Source organism: Benincasa hispida, chromosome 11, assembly GCF_009727055.1.
Source record: "Benincasa hispida cultivar B227 chromosome 11, ASM972705v1, whole genome shotgun sequence".
Lineage (NCBI taxonomy): Eukaryota > Viridiplantae > Streptophyta > Magnoliopsida > Cucurbitales > Cucurbitaceae > Benincasa > Benincasa hispida.
The window spans coordinates 48,689,336-48,708,707 of NC_052359.1; the positions used below are offsets into that span (position 1 = coordinate 48,689,336).

Genomic DNA, 19,372 nt, shown 5'->3' on the forward strand with positions numbered 1-19,372 from the left:
AATACCTGCAGGGAAAGCAATTGCGGTAACTCTGAGAACTTCTTTCAGTCGGCCTTCCCATCTATGTTTACTTGCCTTCTTTACAGCTTTCTTTTATCATTTGTTTCATGTTATAATTGTTATTTAGTAGGAGTAGTTGTTAATGCTCTAGAAGTTTCATGTCGCATATGTTTCCTTACATTACATGTAGTAGCTTTGGGCACATGTTTTTGTGAATGTTTGATAAATTATTCTCGTCAACTTGAGTTAGGAAGAGAGGAAGATAAACTGGCATATAACGAAAGGATGGGTGTAATAAGGAGAAAGAAAAGGGAGATATGCATCTAATACAACCAAATACATTGCGGTGAGGGGTGCTCACATATGCATCCTTTACCCGACCTTAGTTAAATGCACTATGTTCAGGCATCCTCCAAAAATGTATTTAGTTAAGAGGTGTGCTGCGGGGATGTATGCGAATGGCCCATCCTTAGCAAAAATGTATCTGCATTTATTGGAAGCATGTTGTGAGCTGCAAATCGTCTGAATCAAATTTTGTAACTTTACCAAATTCTTTGACTCTTGTACAGGCATGAGAAATTTTTTTTTTAATGCGATCATATGTAATATATTCGTATACTTTGTTAATAGTCAATACAATCAAAGTACATAATTCACTCTACTCTTTGCCCGTGCCTCTTTCTTTATCTTCCTTTATTAATCTTTGCTATATTTGCACTCTTGTATTTTTACGATCTTTATTGCGTTGCTATGATGTATAATATATTACACTTAGAAACATTTCCCATACTTAGTAAATTTTGACTAACACTTCGTTAACTCTTAGTTTAGTAGTACTTTACCTTTTATCTTTCAAAGTCCTGCTCAAACTTTCTTTTTGAAATTTTCTTCTAAGTGTTTGTCTAGTCTATCCATACAACGCAATGAGGACCTTGCTCATCTTTAAATTTGGGGGTGGGGAAGGTCTGAGTAGATGAACTCAGAAGTATGCAGTATTTCAGAAAATGCGTCTACTTTCATTTACCAAAAAAAATAATAAAAAAAATTATGCAAAACTCCAATGTTAGCGCAAGGGAAAATTTCAAAACTGTTCCTAACCTGATAAGAGTTTAGTTGTGAAAGAAGCCTGCTAGTAGTTGGATGTTCGTATGACACCCGTAGGAGCAAGCCAAAACGAAGGTGTGTCTCCAAGAACAACATAGTATAAGCCAAAAAGAGAAAAATAAGGCAAGGGACAACTCCTCTGATTATCATGAGTTAAAGTTAGAACTGGCACACTACCGTAGTTGGATGTTCGCATGACACTCGTGGGGACAAGCCAAAATGAAGAGGGTAACCATGACCAACTATCTTTAAATGAATAAATGACGCAAAGTTTTGCTCACAGCATATAGTTACATCAAGTTGTTTTGATAAAGAAGGGTTAAGCATTCTACTTTGAAAACTAGAAAAGTGTCTTTGAGCAGGATTTTTTTACATAGAAGAATAAAGTAGGGCTTGCTAAGAATTAACAAGGATAGAAGGAAAGTGCGATGTTAGGGAATGCCTAAGTGTAACATTCAGAGCAACCAATCATCGCAGAAATATAGGATAAGAATGGAGCATGATTGTCTTAGTAGAAGATATGCTTGAGGACAAGCATATATCTAAATTTTGAGGTGTGATAACTTGTAGAAATACAAGTTATTTATGCCATCTTATCTAGATATTGCAGCCAAAAGTTAGTAATTATGCACCAATTGTATGAAAATTAACTTAGTATGACAATAATTATAAATGTTTGCAATTACACCCACTAACGCCAAAAAGATGGAGGACAAGCCAAACTTTACTCTGTTTTGCAGGAAATCAAGTCACCGCTTGCACTCAAGGCTCATGAGAAACTAATCAACGCATCTCTATCACATTGTGCTCGTCAATCAACCTTGAAGAAACAATTACCGAAGTAACGGCGCAATGCGATAGTCGGTCCAGAGCTATGCTTCGACCGCATGCGGTAATAAAAACAAACACCGCATGCAAACCTATGATCGAAAGATGCAACTGAGCAACACGAAGGCAGAGGATTAAGACACGTGTACAACTAATGGGTGTTCATAATCGATGGTCTGATTTCATAACTCCATCTATGGAATTACCATAACCATCAAGTGAGGGCCACATGGCCGGAGTCAAAGGATCTGCTCCTATAAATACCCCAGCGAATTCAGAAAAAAATATGCTATTTGATACTGGGCTAAGTACTGTAAGATTTTAGAGAGAAAAAGGTTGAGTTGATGGTTGAAAAGAAGAAATCTGGGAAGAGAAAGAGATAAGGCCGAGAGGTAAATCTCATATCCGACCAGTTGTATACCGATTGAAGCTCTGTGCAGAGACCCCAGCTACCGATGGAGCAAGCCTGAGAGGGAAGCTCTTCCTGCCATCAAAACCATCCTATTCGGCAAGCAGATCTCCATTGAATCTGTGCCAAAACATTGGCACCTTATTGTATTTGTTCTATCTCCCTTTCACTGTATTCCATGTTTTCTTTATCTTTACATTCACACATCATGTATCAAACACTTAGTAGAAATATTAAATGTTTTGATAGATTTCATTTACCATTCTCTGTTTATTTTCGTTCGCCCGTTAGTCACTTTCTCCATGATGTTTTCTTAATCTCTTGATGAGCAATATGAATCACCAAGAACTTAATATGTATTAAAGTTATCAAATACGTTTAGCTAAAGCATGCTAGACGACATCTTCACCTGTGAGAGCAGAAGTGAATATGTCATTCTAATCTATCGAGAGAAGGTCAGAAGAGTGCGTTAACTAAAGCGAGTGGTACTTCCAGACATGGAAGCAACCTTGCATTCATTACGTTAGACTCTGTTTCACCACAGACATGTGGGAAATACGGCCGATCATTGAAAGATGTACGCCAAGAGAAGAGTGGAACAGTATTTGTACTTTCAATTCGATTAAGAACTTGCGTTGTTTGTAATACTTATCTTTCTCTTTCTAATCTGTTCACAGGACTTGTAGTCGCATTCCACATCTTTGCACAACCTTCACAGCCAGCCTTAATCCTAGTATCTTGCACATAAACTCTGTATCTTGTAACATCTAGTTTAAGTTTATTGATTTTCAAGTTTTATCACATCTTACTGCTTTCCTTTATTTTTCTGTAATTTACATATTGTACACACTTTTATAAATAATTGAAAAACCCAATCGCATATACCATGAACATACCGCAATAACCGACACCATTTCCTCGTGTGCGACATCGGATCACACTAAGAAACTTGCGGTGGAATTACACTTGGTTCCATCGTAAGGAAACTTGTGACAATGCAAGGCATACTACTTGAGTATCTCTAATTAACGCATAAATAGTAGTAGTATCCCATCATCATGAGCATTGAATATCATACATACAAACTATGTTACAGGACGCAAAACCGAGATTGATCAGATAGGTTCTCCTCCTTCAAGAATAATTGATCGAAAGGGGATAGAGAATCAAGTTGCGGATCACTTGTCCAGACTAGAAAATTCTGAAGTTGACCATAATGAATCTGAAGTGAGTGTTGTGTTCCCGGACGAGCAGTTGTTTCGCATAGAAGAACTACCATGATATGCGGATGATAACTTGTAGAAATACAAGTTATTTTTGCTCTTAAGTTGGAACAACTAAGGTTTTTAATGATAAATTCTCCTTATTTTTAGAAGAAACACATGGATTTATTCAAACATTAGCAAACTCATGCAAAAGAAGTTTTATTACTAAATATCGTGGCACTAACGCATTGTATTGTAGGATTTCAATGTGAGGATAAACGCTAACGCATTAGACAAGTGCCGTAGGAAAAGTTGTAACGCATGGGCCAGCGTCGGAGGGAGTTCAATGCAGAGAAGATTCATTGATCCAGGCTAATTGTGTCATGTCACCACTTGCAAGTATGGGCACCTGCAGTAGGCGGCGTCTGAAAAGCTTCCGAGAGTCAGGTGGCTAACTAGGGAATGGACTTTAATGCTGACCAGGATATGGAGTTTAATGCTGCCCATTCACCAAATGGACATGACCAACGCCTATAAATAGATGAAGTCCCTCCAAAGTCAGAAACTTATTCAGTTTAGAAATTATCAAGATCCTTACTCTCTATAATTAGTGTAGTCATAGTTTAAGCTATGTTGTGGTGCCAAGACAATCAGAAGGGTTGAGAACCACCACCACCGCCGGTCAGGGAGCGGAGGAAGCCAAGCTTGAGAAAGACACTTCGTCCTCTTCCTATACAAGTGACAACAGAATTGAGCCAAAGAGATACAAAAGATTGTACTCTGCGACTTGACTCAATTTCCCTCATCTCATTTATTGATTTCATTTCACTTGATTGAATATTGCTTTTGTAAAGACAATTTGCTTTTTTATAAAATTCATATATTTGATCCATCACATTTTTTTGCCATTGTTTATTTCTTATTCATGTTGAATGCATTTATACTTTATGCAAAATTTCATTTCAACACTTAAGCCAACTTGAACAATTGGTAAAAGCATCTTTAACTTAGATTGTTCGAGAGAATAAATAAGCCGCATCAAGTAGAACGCCTAGTACAGCTAGAGATAGACTTACTAGTGTTTATTGCATTATGTGTTAGATGCATACATCCTAGAGATAGGTTTTGTATGTTGTTCGCATTGAGAAGTGTTGAATAAAGTCTAACGCATGAACAAAAGATAAGCAAATCATCCATTGAGAAGTTTTGAAAAGTATTGAATAAAGTCTAACACATGAATAAAGTCTAATCATGAACAAAAGATAATGTGTTATGTACACTCATCTTAGACCGACGCATCCACTTACATTAAACTCCATTTTCGCATGATCCATCACTCACCACTGAACTCTTTTGTATCTTCTTGCACAGGCATAGCATTTTAGTGTAAATAACACATTTCTCTCATTCATTTAGGAAAACCCTATAATAGATACAATACAAGGTCTACATTTGTTTAACTGAATCACTGAGTTCGACCCTGGACTTGCCAAGAACCTAAATCAGATTTATACTTGGGTCTGGTTTAGGAAAACTTGAACGTCATTAATAGGAGTGTCGTGCGTTCTGATTGCATATCTCTAACGCATCAATGCGTTACAACTACTTAAATGCATCACAACATCAATGCACCATTTATACTTAGCACTTATTTTTCCAACTTATTTTATACAATACACTCCCTGCTCGAATCACGATAGCAACGAACAGCGGATATTGTTAATTATTTAGTCTGTGAACAATTTCCTGAAGATTACACCTACCATCAACGGAAGAAGCTCAAGAATGAATGCAGACACTACTATTGGGATGAGTTGAATCTATATAAAAGAGGTGCAGACCAAATCATTCGATTATGCATACCAGATGCCGCTCAACAACGCATATTGTCACAGTGCCACGATTCACCTTATGAAGGGCACTTTGGAGGACAACGTACTGCAGCCAAAGTTTTGCAAAGTGGATTCTTTTGGCCTTCATTATTCAAGGATGCTGCTGATTATGCAATGAAATGTGATCGGTGTCAATGCACTGGCAATATTTCATGGAAGAACACAATGCCGATGAATACTATCCTGGAGCTGGAATTATTCAACGTATGGGGGATTGATTTCATGGGACCATTCCCTCCTTCAAACGGTAAACACTATATTTTATTAGCCATTGAATATGTCTCCAAGTGGGTAGAGGCAATTGCATGCGCCACAAGTGATGCAGCAGTAGTCTCCCAGTTCCTGAAGAAAAATATTTTCACACGTGAGTGCCATCATAAGTGATGAAGGATCACACTTTGTCAACCACAGTATTAAGGAGCTGTTGCGCAAGTACAACATTCTCCACAAAGTGGCCACCACATACCATTCGAAAACAAATGGTCAGGCTGAAGTGTCCAATCGGGAAATTAAATCAATACTTGAGAAGGTAGTCAAACCTTCGCAAAAGGATTGGGCAAAGAAGCTTGATGATGCGTTATGGGCATACCAGACCGCCTTTAAAACACCTATAGGCATATCCCCCTATGCGTTGGTATTCAGCAAAGTGCGTCACTTGCCCTTGGAGCTGGAATATAAGGCACTGTGGGCGGTCAAGAAACTGAATTTCAATTTAAAGGAAGCAGGGGAAGCGCAAAAAAGGAAATGGTTCGAACAACGCATATGAAAATGTGAAAATTTATAAGGAGCGCACCAAGTGCTGGCACCAAGTACTAGCATGATCAATGCATATGCAGCAAGAACCTCCAAGTCGGATAGAAAGTCTTGCTTTTCAATTCACGTCTGCGATTCTTCCCAGGGAAGCTAAAGTCTCGTTGGTCCGGACCATTCATAATTCGACAAGTACTTCCACATGGTGCAGTGGAATTATCAAATGACGATGGTACCAACATATTCAAAGTCAATGGGTAGCGAGTAAAAGTATACCATGGAGAATATTGGCATCGCCAAGTCGACTCCATGGAACTGAGAAACTTTGAATAATGAAGGAAGTAGGTGGTCCCTGCATTGTCACATGATCGCGATTCCTCAGGGATGCAAGTTTGGGAAACTTCAAGTCTTCAACTTTTTTCTCCACTACTCAGAATCTTCACTATCTTTTAGCTATCTTTTCAATTTTCAATACTATTATAAAATATATATTAATTTGCATTAACGATTTTTCTTTTGTTTAAAATAATTTGACCCTCTCTTTGTTTTCCTTACAATGATCGAGGTGCTGGATTGCGACGATGTTACGCAAAGAAGCATTCATCTTATTCCATCACCGCAACCCACAGAAGAAAGATCGCCGCAAGGATGGATGCGTCAACACACTGCAGGCGATAGTGCAAAATTTAGGGGAGTACTCTTCATTATCTTTATTTCAAATTTTGCGCTATCACATTGCATTTCGCTTTTCGAAGTTTTATCATTGCATCCTTCTTAATTACCACAATCATTTAACAAATAGATAAATTTAGTAGTTTACCGCATTCTGTTTCTTTACCAAGTAAGATTTCAATGATGAAAAATATGCTTCTATTTCTTTCGTATATATTAGAGTCAACTTAATCTTAAGATAGTCATCTCATAAAATATTTCTAGAAGTTAGGGGGTTTGCTAGCTTTCTTTCAAGCTCTTTTTACAACGTATTCTAGAACATCGCATAATTTATTCTAATCTTTTGGCAATGGGGACATTGCCACATTTTAAATTTGGGGGTGAGGTATTTATTTTTTGACCTTGCTATTTTCGATTATAAAAAAACACTTTTGAGAATAACAACTCCACTGTCAACGCAATGGGAAACCCATGTTGATAAGAGTTAAGTTGTGAAAGGCACTTACTCGTAGTTGGATGTTCGCATGACACACGTGGGGGCAAGCCAAAATGAAAGTAAGTTACCAGGATCAACCCATAAATCAATGACTGCAACTCTAATGCCAAATCGGTATGAGTTTAATCTGAGAAATAGTGCAGTGCTCACAGTTGGATGTCCGCATGATACCCGTGGGGGCAAGCCAAAATGAAGGCAAGACACTTGGATCAGCACAAGGTCAGAAAAAAAAATAACAATAAAGAAAATTTTTGTGCAAAGATAAATCTTTTGTCACCTCGGTAGAAAATTTTCTTTTTGAAATAATCATGCGATGCTCCAAGAATTTAGTGAAGTCCTTTAGAAAGTTAAACTTGCAGTCCCTAGGTCTTAAAAATATTCAAAGAGTAGACTTGAATAAGACTTAGGAAAATTCTTGTATACAGGATTTGAATGAAGTATCCTTGAGAAATCTAGGAAAAGGACTTTGCGGTTAACTTGCTAAAGGAATCTTTAGCTTATACTTGAGGACAAGCATTGTTTAAATTTGGGGGTGTGATAACGAGCAGAAATGCACGTTATCATAGTACTAAGTTCTTAAACAATGTTGGATTGCATTGATAGAATATGTTAAATTGCGTCCATTAAGCATAAATTCTACAATATTGCGGTCGCATGCGTCCAACGCATTAGAGCAGTTGATCTCTATATTTTTGTGCAGAATAATGCGTTAACGCAAAGCAAAGAATGCGATCATAGGAATACATCGGTCGAGCGCAACTTCACCGCAAGACTTTGCGTTAATCGTGCTCGCAAACATCCACCTAAGAAGAATCACTGCAACATGGTGGGCACATCCGGACAAAAGGACAATTAAGATCGATGGGACAGAAAGCTGACAGCAGTCAGATCCAAATTAAGTTGACAGCCGATAACGGTCACAAAGTACATCCAGCTTTATCGGTGACAATTATCCTGCGCATCAGTCAGGAATTAAAGTTGTCCCATCTGTACAGCCAGGAGAGAGAAGCTGCCTTTCTCCTTTGATGCCCTATAAATACCAAGTGCATTCTTCAGAGAAAGGGTTAAACAGTCGATTACTTCATCACTTTACAAGTTCACATAGTTTTCTTTTCCATTTCACGACGAAGTAGAGAAGAGTGGTGATGTCGAAGATCATCCAAGGCGGCTTGAGAAAGAACCTTGGGGCGTGAGAGCAGAGAGTGGGTTGACTCTCGCGAAAGCGAGAATATCTTTAGAGCACGAATAGAACAGTGTAACACCTGGTGGTAAGAAATTGCTCCAAGCTCTTTACTATACTTGCATTGTTATCCTATACTTCATCTTTTATCTATTCAATGGAAGTTATATTTCTAAATCTGCTCATTCTCTTACTACGCATGAGTAGCTAAACTAGTTGAATGGGTTGAGAGGAACTAAGCTAACATGATCTAGGAAGTTCATTGCTTGCGATTGTCTTGTTTTATGCTGTGCGAAACAACCCTTTAGAGTTGCTCGAGAGAGAATCTAAAGAAAGAACCTAATGTCTCGAGAGAGCTAGGTTAGAATCTGACTTGAAAGAGTAAGATTAGGCCTGCATAAACAAGAAATAGGGACTTAGAGATAAACTCTGTTTGTCAACTTGCATCGCATGCATCCTAGGAATAGGAATGATATTATGCGGTCGCATATTCGTGTGAATGTCATGTTGTCATTGCATAATTAGAAATAGAGGTTTATGTGTAAACCCTGTAGACCTATCGCATATTTATCGCATGCGTTCTAGCCTTAAAAGCCGTGGCATTCACACCGAGAGGTGGTTTACTATTGTATGCATGTTGCATGATCGCAAGGCATGAACGCAACCTAGGGAGTGTTAGCCGAAATCCCTCTCAACGCCGTTCATCGCATATTCCATCGTATTTCCCGTTGCCAACTCTTTTCGAATTCTGTCGCATTTATTATTATTTTCATTAACACAACAACAAACCAACCACCTTATTTATTTTACCGGTTACCGCAAAGTTTTCATAAGAAAATTATCAACGCAAACTATTTTCACAAGTCCTTGTGATCGACCTTGGACTTACCAGGAAACTCAGAGGAATTTACGCTTGGATTCCGCTGGAGAAACTTAAGTGCAACGTAATTCCATCAATGCATATCATCTATTTTCCACATTTAATAAAATAATGCATCATGACACAATCTTTTGATGCACTTGGTCGTTGATTTCTTATGATCGCATTTTCCGCCTTGCGTCAATGCATATTCTGTACAAGTTAACTGTTTTCATGCGATGGATGCATGTGACTGCAATATTATGTACTTAATGCTTTTTGGACGCAATCTTATATGTTTTTATCAACGCAACCCTACATTGTTTTATAACTTAGCACTGTAATAACGTGCATTTTTGTCCATTATCAACGATTAACCGATCTCTTTCCAAAATGAAACTATTTTCATTTTATCCTCCAGTTATGAAAACTGAATGAAACCTCCCATTTTCACGTACATTTATGGAGAAAACCACCAACAATTATCTCATAATTATTGAATTATAAATAAATATAATCATATTATATTTATAACCTATAGTTTTTAATAACACATCATATGCAACATATAAACCATAGTCCTTTTCTCCTCCGATAGATATAAATCATATTTATATCATTTTCCACCAATTAACGTATCTCATACATCATGTCAACTATATCATATACAATTGACCAGTTTTATCATATCATATATAATCAAACCACCTCTTGTCAATTTGAACACTTCAAACTGACCCAAAAACTAATTCTCAACTTGAATCCATTGAGCTATTAAGGGGACCTTATGGACTTGTGGCTTGAAGCTCCAACGGTACGTGAATAGCTGACCAAACTCTTTAGCAACGAGATCCACCATCCGTTAACTACCAGGCACTCCACTAAAAACCGACAGCTACACTTTTCTCACCACAGATATATTTCTATGTCCATTGGATATAACCAGTCAACAATATGATAACCCTTCACAAACGCTCATATGTACAGTAGGGCCAATTTATCGTTTTGCCCCTGTAGTTACATCTAACTCTTTAAGTACCACTTATCCCTCTAATGAACAATATAACATAGTCCTACTATGTTTGTACACCTCTCGGGCCATGAGAAGGTATGTGGCGCCACATCGTTCAAGCCCCGGAATCAGCTCTTAAGGGAGAAATCTATCTACTTACCCCTGCTTTGAGGAAGGAGTGAATTCCATCTTGTGTAGGTGAGTTCCCAATTCCCAAATAAGACGAATCCCTGAAGTGGTAGGTTTGAGTCGACAATCTGGCCACTTGCACCCATGTAAATCAAAAGAATTGCTGATAACTGGTAGAAATACAAGTTATTAAAGCTCAAATTATTAAAACAATGGGAGAAAGCATTGGTAAAATAGGCAATATTATGATTGAATGCGCCGAACTAAAAGAAATAGCGAACGCTAACACTCATCGCATAAAATCAGTTAAACTGCATTATTATGTGTAGGAACAATGCGATTGCGTGTCTGAAATTGCGATCCAAGGATATAATGTGATGGCACATTTGAGTTTGCGATCGCAAGAAGTACCTAAAAAACGATCGCATAAAGACCTTACATAAAAGCAACAACATAATAAAATATGATGAGACGTAAAGCTGATAACGGTCAATTCCAAAATACAGTTGACGACCATTAAAGACCATATCATTGCAAATACATTGAACTTTCGATGATTTTCAGACAGTGCAACAGAGTATGGAAATTAATGTCGCCCATCCATGCAATCATTAGTGAGAAGAACTACTTCACCTTGAAATCTATCAATACCCAATGTTGCCAAACCAGAAAGAGTGCATGAGGAAACGAGGCTAAGCTGAGGGAAGGGAATTCTTGAAAAGAAATTAATTTTCGGAAAAGTCGAGAGACTGCTGGAAATCAGCACGAAGGAGAGACATTTAACCCTTGCAAGAGCAAGATTCTACAAATCGGAAATGAGTTGAAGTAATAAGAGCAGTGTAAAAAGCCACGGAAAGCAAGACATTGCTTACCTGGCTTGATATTTCTCACTCCATCTATTATTTTGTACTCAACACTTTATTTGCAAATATGAAAACTTCATTTCAATTCATGTTCAATCTCTCCACACCATGCATGAGTAACTAAATTTGTGAATGGGTTGAGAAGTACTTAGCTAGCATGACTTAAGCTATGCACTTCATGTGATCATCTTGTCTTATGTATGCGTCATTCATCATTTGGAGTACTTGAGAGAGTAGTTTAAAGACAGAATCTAGACTTGAGAGAGTTAGATTAGATTGCATAAGCAAGAGTAGAGACTTAGAAATAAGTTCTATTTGCTACATTCCATACACATCGCATGCATCCTAGAAATAGGAAATGTGGCATTGTGCATTGAGAAGTAGTGCTTAATATTTGTGTATAGCATGATCACATGACTTGTACAAAATCTTAAAAAATGTTAGCGAAATATCTTCTCAGCCCCTTCATTGCATGCTTGTTACAACACCATCCTTTCATCGCTCTGTGTTTAATTCCACTGCATTAGAACATCTAAATTAAATTACCATCTACTTCTTTATCACCATCGCAATAGAATCAGAGAGTCTTTTGCATATCTATTTAGTAATCCCTGCGTTCAACCCTAGACTTACCAGGACCCTAAAAAGACTTATACTTAGGCTTTGTTAGAAAAACTTGTATGATCATCGCATCCACACATCCCTACATCGCATGATAAATCAACGCATCAACTGCCTTCAAAGGCAGGAGTTCCCAACTCACTCGAGATTAAGGTCATGTTACCTATGGTCATCCTAGTGAAATGAAGTTTTTGTCATGAACGACGTTATATAACGAGACTATAACACTTTGTGGTCCAATCTTATACAAACTCCTTTGTATAGGACGCCTCTACTCGCATGTCTCCACATGAATGATTAGGATCAGACCATCTGTAGCAAGTCACAACACTTGTAATGGTTTTATAAAGAAGGTCGCATCTGTAACATCACCAGGATAAGGTTTCCCTTCTATATTCATATACTACAGACCATTTTGGTTATCACTTAAGGCATGATCCACCTGTATGTCTCCACATATATGCTTAAGTTACAATGATAACCAAAGATCTTAGTTTATTGGTTTTTGATAAAGCAAATAAAACATCCCATGTTTCATAGACAACAGCGAACAAAATATCATATATTATTATGTCACAAGTATTTGTTCAATACAATGTTTACAAATTACAGACCCAACAAGAGTTTAGGGCATCATCCCCAACAAGGAGGCATCTGCACAACATACTATCCCATTTGATCCACGTATTATTTCTTATGTTGAACAGGCCGGTTTTCTTGGGGTTGCACAAATTGGATTTAGCCAACTTGATTGGCACCTTATTACTGCTTTAATAGAGTGTTGGAAACCATAAACCCACACATTTCACCTGCCTTGTGGGGAATGTACAATTACGTTGCAGGATGTTGCTATTAAGTTTGGGTTACGAGTGGATGGAGAACCTTTGATAGGTTCACTACAATATGATTGGAAAATTGTTTGTGACGAGCTCTTAGACATTCTATCAGATGATCTAAAAGGCTTAAGATTGAGTATCCCATAGTTAACATCCCAATTTCCAGAATTGTCTCCCGATGCCGACGACATCAATGTATGTAGGTATGCACGAGCATACATTAAGCAGCTTATTGGAGGATTTTTGTTCGCTGACAAGTTAAACGCTCTGGTACATCTTATGTTTATCCCTCTATTGTCTGATTTCGAGCATGCTGGTACGTACTCGTGGAGTGGTGCTTGTCTTGCATGGATTTATAGAGAACTTTTTTGGGCTACTAATGCACAAGCGTTGGAAATAGTAAGGCCATTGATACTACTACAAGTATGGGCTTACATAGATTTAAAATTATAGCACTATAAGTCCAGTTATAGGCCCCAAGCCTTCATCCACTCATTGTCAAGTATTATTTCATTTATATATTTTTTTTTGTTATCATTTTATGTAAGAATATAAATTAATTGTATATTTTTTATTTATAATTTTAGTTGGAGTGGTGTATTAGCTGCCTTTGAATAGTCAACAAATATGTTACTAGTATACTGATAAATATTTGATAGACTGATACATAATCAAGTAACAAATGTATATATCAATGAATATTTAAAACTTTTTGGGTGTATAATTATCTTTTTTTTTTTTTTTGTCAGATTAATTAGACGTAATACACACAAAATATTTGGTCATCACTACCTGATTACTGTCGGATGGTCAAGACATCTGGTTGACCGTTAGCCCTCTTATATGCTTCCATATAGTAAAGTGACATCATCCAGATCATGTGTTGAGACAATTTGGTCTGCGACAAATAGTACCTTCGTTGTACTATACACTCCTGGCACTACACCGATTGATTTGAGAGGTAAGCACGACCAAGACTAACATCAAATTCATGCATAATATATGTCCTACTAGCGTGCATGTCATGATCGTTGTGCACAAGGAGATATAACAAATGGACCAGTTGTATCAGATGACTATTTTTGTACGATTCAATCATGAGGCGATTTATCACACCGACAGCGCTTACTATTACTACATGGTAAGAGATTTATAATCTTATAATTTTCAAATATATGATATGAATATTATTTAATATTAATTTTTTCATCGTACAAAATAATTTTATCGAAGATGTACAACAATATTCAGTACAACACAATTTACTAGAGTTGGGTTCAATGTGTTACTAAATATTGGTTAACATAGAAAGTATTATTCAACAAACAAGACGACTCAATGTTGCTGACATTGATCGAAGACGTATTCGTCGTAGATGACAACGACAACAAGGCGAAACTAATTTAGAGGCATACGAAGACAATCCCCTGTGACATAAGTGCCAACGGGGTTGTCTTTAAACTTTATGTAAACTTCTATTTTGAAATTAAAGAACTAATTTCTTTTTTTCTAAGTAAGACTCTACCATATACATGAGATCTGTTTTTTTTTTTTTTTTTTTTAATTCATAGAGAGATGTACTACTTAATCAAGTCAAAATTATTTTTAATATGGGTGCAGACTAATTGAGTTTTCATTGCAGATTAAATATATAATTAAGTTTATTAATGAAGAAATTTGTTAGCTTAATTAAAAAAAATTCAAAATCGAAAAAGACTAAGGCATATCATGGACCTGGTCCACGAGTATGCCTTTGACCAGTCAACCAGTACTGACATGGTGCTGACTTGGTGTTGACTGGATGAAAAGCTAATCGTACCGGGTACACGATTATCCTTCCCAAAAACTACTCCATTTTTGTCAATACTTTCCATTCCTACCTATTTTTTAAAATTCTTTATCATTTACCCCATTTTTGTCATTAGTTTGAAAAAATCACTATATTCTTGAACTTTATCCCACTAATTTATGACTATGAATTAAAAACCAGGTTTTAGTGAAGAATCAAGGTTTAGAAAATAAATCTTAAGAACTAGGAACCAAATTAAAACGAAACTTAAATCTCAAATATAAAATAATAATATTTTAAAATCTAAAGTGCTAAATTTAAATTAAATTCAAAACTTGGAGTAAAAATGTAAAAATTTGGAACAACTAAAATCATATTCTTCACTATAATAATGAATATCAGTGAAGCCCAACCGAGACCTATTCCTTATCTTGTTATCCATATACCACTGGGACACCCATACAATGGCAATGGCGATTACAACGGCAACGGCAAATGGCCGATGGAGCTTTACAACATTGAGGTCAGCGCTACCCTCTGTGAGATCAGAAATTTGTACTCCCTCTCGCGTTAGCTTCCCGTTGTCTAATGTTCGAGTCAATAGCAGAACCTGCAGCAAACCAATCGCCTCCTTTTCGGGTCTATGCCCCTTAAACCCCCTCATTTCTACTGGCTTACCAGGTAAGACCCTCTCACTTGTTACTTTGGTCGCCCCCTCTAATTTGATTTTTCTTCTGCTAATTCATGCGTCTATTCTGCTTCTAATTGCTGATTGATTCAGGACCTATGAATTGAATTGTTCTGCAATAATTTATTGTTTTTTTTTTAAAAAAAATATTTATTTTGATATCTATTTGAATTGATACGTCCCTTTGAGCTTTTTCTTGGCAACGTTTTGCTACAAATACTGTACTGGAGTCTCCTGCTAATTCTTTCAAAGGGGTTTTGTTGGTGCCTTCATGGACACCTTAACATTTAGGATCTGGTTGATGTTTCGATTGTATTTCTAGGCCTGAATTATGAGAATTGTACCCATTGAAGTTGGTGCATTTTCGGAATTTTTATCATTAAGAGAGTGAATATAAAATGGAAGAAAATAGGAATGCTTAGAATAGTAGGAAGTCCAAATGAATTATTTCATGCCATAGGACTGAGTATAAATATACACAAGGGGATGGGGAAAATATTGCCCACCTCACAAGAGAGAGCCATGTGGTACAAAATAATGCAAGTGTAACAAATCAAACAACACCGTTTGCAAGTGAATATATTTCCATTCCTGCTGCATTCTGTATGTGGAACTCTTGTCAACTACCGGATTGGACTAACTGGTTTTATATGGCTCGTCACAGTTCCAAATTATTTGGAAGGGTTCCCTTTGTGCCTTCGTGGGCACCTTAACATTTAGTATCTGGTTGATGTTTTGATTGTATTCCTAGGCCTGAAATATGATGAATATGCCCATTAAGAGAGTGAACGTAAAACGAAACAGAAAGGGAAGAAAATAGGAATGTTTAGAATAGTAGGAAGCTCAAATGAATTATTTCATTCCATAGGGCTGAGTGTAAATAATAGACGAGGGGATGAGGGAATATTACCCACCTTATGAGAGAGAGCCATGTCAAATCAGAAAACAATAACAAGTATAACAACTTAAACAAACCGTTTGTAGGTGATTTCAAATGTTTTACAGGCAGCATAATTCGTTGTTCCTTTACCATATTCAGACAGGAATTGAAACCCTGTATTTTGGGTACCATAATTGATGTATCGATTAAATAGTGTTATCATTGGTACACGCCAATAATTTTATTCCCAACACCTTTTGCCTATATCACCGAGTGGTCAATATCATGTGCTTGCTTAGTACTAGGTTGAGTACAAACCTTACACATCAGATTAAAGTATTGTGCACATGATATAAATGCTCTAGCATATTGCTCTCATAGAGCTTGTTATTACTTCCACATATCCATTAATGAGCTAAGTTAACGTTTCAACATTATCATTTGTTAGTTAATATGAATCCTAGATGCATCTGTTATACAAATGCTCAGATGCATTCGAGGTTACGAATTTCAGGCCTTAGTGGCCGAGGATTGTACAAGTTTATCCACGTTGAATATTGTAGAGAGTTAGGAAGTTGGCATGTAAAATTAGACGATGTGTGCCGTAAGAGCTACCCCATACACTAACAATTATAATAAAAATGATCTATTGTCAATTGGTATATAAATCTCATCAAACAAGAACAATTATATTAAGATCAATAGCACATGGAATTCCTGAGATTCATATAAGTTTCCGTAGTTTCTTTTGCATGTACTAACTGTTGTAGAACCTGTGATGCGCGTGTCCATCATGCAGATTACAACGGCTTTGAACATAACTTTAAAATTGTTGATAGTGGTAGCCGATTTTTTGCCATGAGACATGGCAAGCGGGTACCTAAGCTAAATAGGCCTCCTGACCAACGACGTGCACTATTGCGAGGGCTGACCACCCAACTTCTTAAGCATGGTCGGATCAAAACCACCAGAACAAGAGCAAGTGCTATGCGCAAGTATGTTGACAAAATGATTACATTAGCAAAAGACGGTTCCTTGCATAAAAGGAGACAGGCTTTAGGCTTCATCTACGAAAAGCAGATTGTTCACGCTTTATTTGCAGAAGTCCAAGATAGGTATGGGGAGAGAAATGGTGGATATACAAGAATTATAAGAACACTGCCTAGGCGAGGGGACAATGCGCCTATGGCATACATTGAACTTGTCTGAATATTGGCCAGTTATGTTTGTGTCCTAGGAATGATAATGAGATTTAATCTTTTTTGAGGCGTTGCCACATGTATGATTATAAACCTTGTATTAATGTACGCTTACCTATACATACATGGTGGACATAAATATTTTGACAAGTCAATTTGGTCTACATTATGTGCGGCTTAGCAATTTGTTTTTGTTTATTTTTTCATTCAAACTACATATAGTGGTCGGCTGGAGGCTCAAGATGACAGTCTACGTTTTAATCTCATAAGATCATCCTCTCTTCACTTTGTTGTCGATCACCCTCCTATAGTTTTACCTCTATTTTTTTCTCCTAATCAAACCTTGCATGGGGCTTTATGATCCTGCATGCATATGCTCCACAGTTGACTGAAAATTAGGAATTTTAATTTGATGTTAGAAGTTTTAGGTTAAATTATAAGTTTGATTACTGTCTTACCTTTAAAAAAATTATATTTTCAAATCGTGTCCAATAGATTTTTATTGTCTCTTCTATTAAAGAATAATGCTCAAATGTGTTTTAAATTAGGATATCATCATATCATATATTCCTTAGATATCGAGTGTCCTATGCTATGTTAAACATATTGATGGTAAACTTGTATATGTAGTTTCTTTGTAAAAACTTCACAAAATTTGTATTTAGTTCCTTTCTTAAACATTATCAACTTTATCCCACATTATATATGAATATTTTTATTTATGATTTTGGTTGAATACATATATAATTCTTATATGATTAGGGATGAATATAGGTGGTGTTACTTTTGTTGATGGTGTTAATTAGCCATGCATGAATGTAATTGGTTTGTAGTGCTAGCTAATTATACATCTATAAGTAACTTGCTGGGTCTTGCAGCTGTTGGTTTCATTTGTTAGTTCAGTGTAAAATACAGGTTTGCAGGTCTAACTAATTATATATATATAATTGATTCAATATGAGAATCTCTTGTTGGTTCTTGCAATTGTTGGTTTCATTTGTTGATGGTGTTAACTTAGCCATATATGATTGAAAATTTGGATTTGTGTAGTTGGTTATTTGCAGTTCTGTAGTTGCTGGTTTGTAGGTGTCATAGCTAATTTTATATAATTGATTTGGGACATTTATTAGTTGAGTAAAATATAGGTTGCGAGCTATTAGTTTCATCTAGTGAGAATGCAAATTTCAGATTTTCATCTTATTTTGGGTAAAATACTGGTTAGATATGAGGGGTCTAAATGACTTGATATTTTTTTTTTTCAAATAAGTATAGTTGATGGCCAAAGAGTGTCAACAAAAAGGGTAAGTTGACAGCTTTTTGGAACAATTGATAGCCAAAAAATGTCAATATTATCTTACATTGACGTTCTAAAAGTGTCCAAATAGGCTTTCATTGGTGATTTTTTCATGTAGTTGATGGTTGAAAAATATTAATAAACCCTTTTTTGATGGCCAAAACGTCAACAAAGGGTTTTTATGTAAGAGTAAAGAACATGCAAGCGAAAGCAATTCGAATCTAAAGCACTATAATTACATCAATTTTATGGATTAAACATACTTGTTCAAAACTGTAAAATAGAGTTTTGAAGAACAAACCTTGATGTTGCTCAAAATTGAAGCAATCCACCGGTTGTTTTTTATCATGAACACTTCATGGACCACCGCTAGAGTCTTTCTCTGCTATTCTCCGGCCTTAGAACAGATTATGGGATCCAAATTGGTGATGAATTTTTAGGGAAAATGGAGTTTGGTAGAATTTTGGAGCTATGGTTTTGAGAAGAAGAATTCAGCTTCAAAAGCCAGCCTTTTCAACCCCAAATCTTAGTAATTTTTCTTCTATTTAGAGAAGAAATCATGCACATCAAATTCACCTCAAAGTGACAGTAAATTGAAGATTAAATGAATGGAAATTAAGGTGTTTTAAAGAGGAGAAAAATGGGAAAAATCCACTAACTCAAAAT

At 36.4% G+C, this 19,372-nt stretch overlaps 1 protein-coding gene across 1 annotated transcript; it reads left to right on the forward strand.

Moving 5' to 3' along the window:
- The first annotated feature begins 15,052 nt into the window (after positions 1–15,052).
- LOC120092121 (50S ribosomal protein L17, chloroplastic) lies at positions 15,053–17,592 on the forward strand. The gene is made up of 2 exons (XM_039050333.1): positions 15,053–15,326; positions 17,013–17,592. The coding sequence occupies exons 1-2, from the start codon at positions 15,110–15,112 to the stop codon at positions 17,420–17,422; spliced, it is 627 nt and encodes a 208-aa protein (XP_038906261.1). The 5' UTR covers positions 15,053–15,109; the 3' UTR covers positions 17,423–17,592.
- Positions 17,593–19,372: the final 1,780 nt, after the last annotated feature.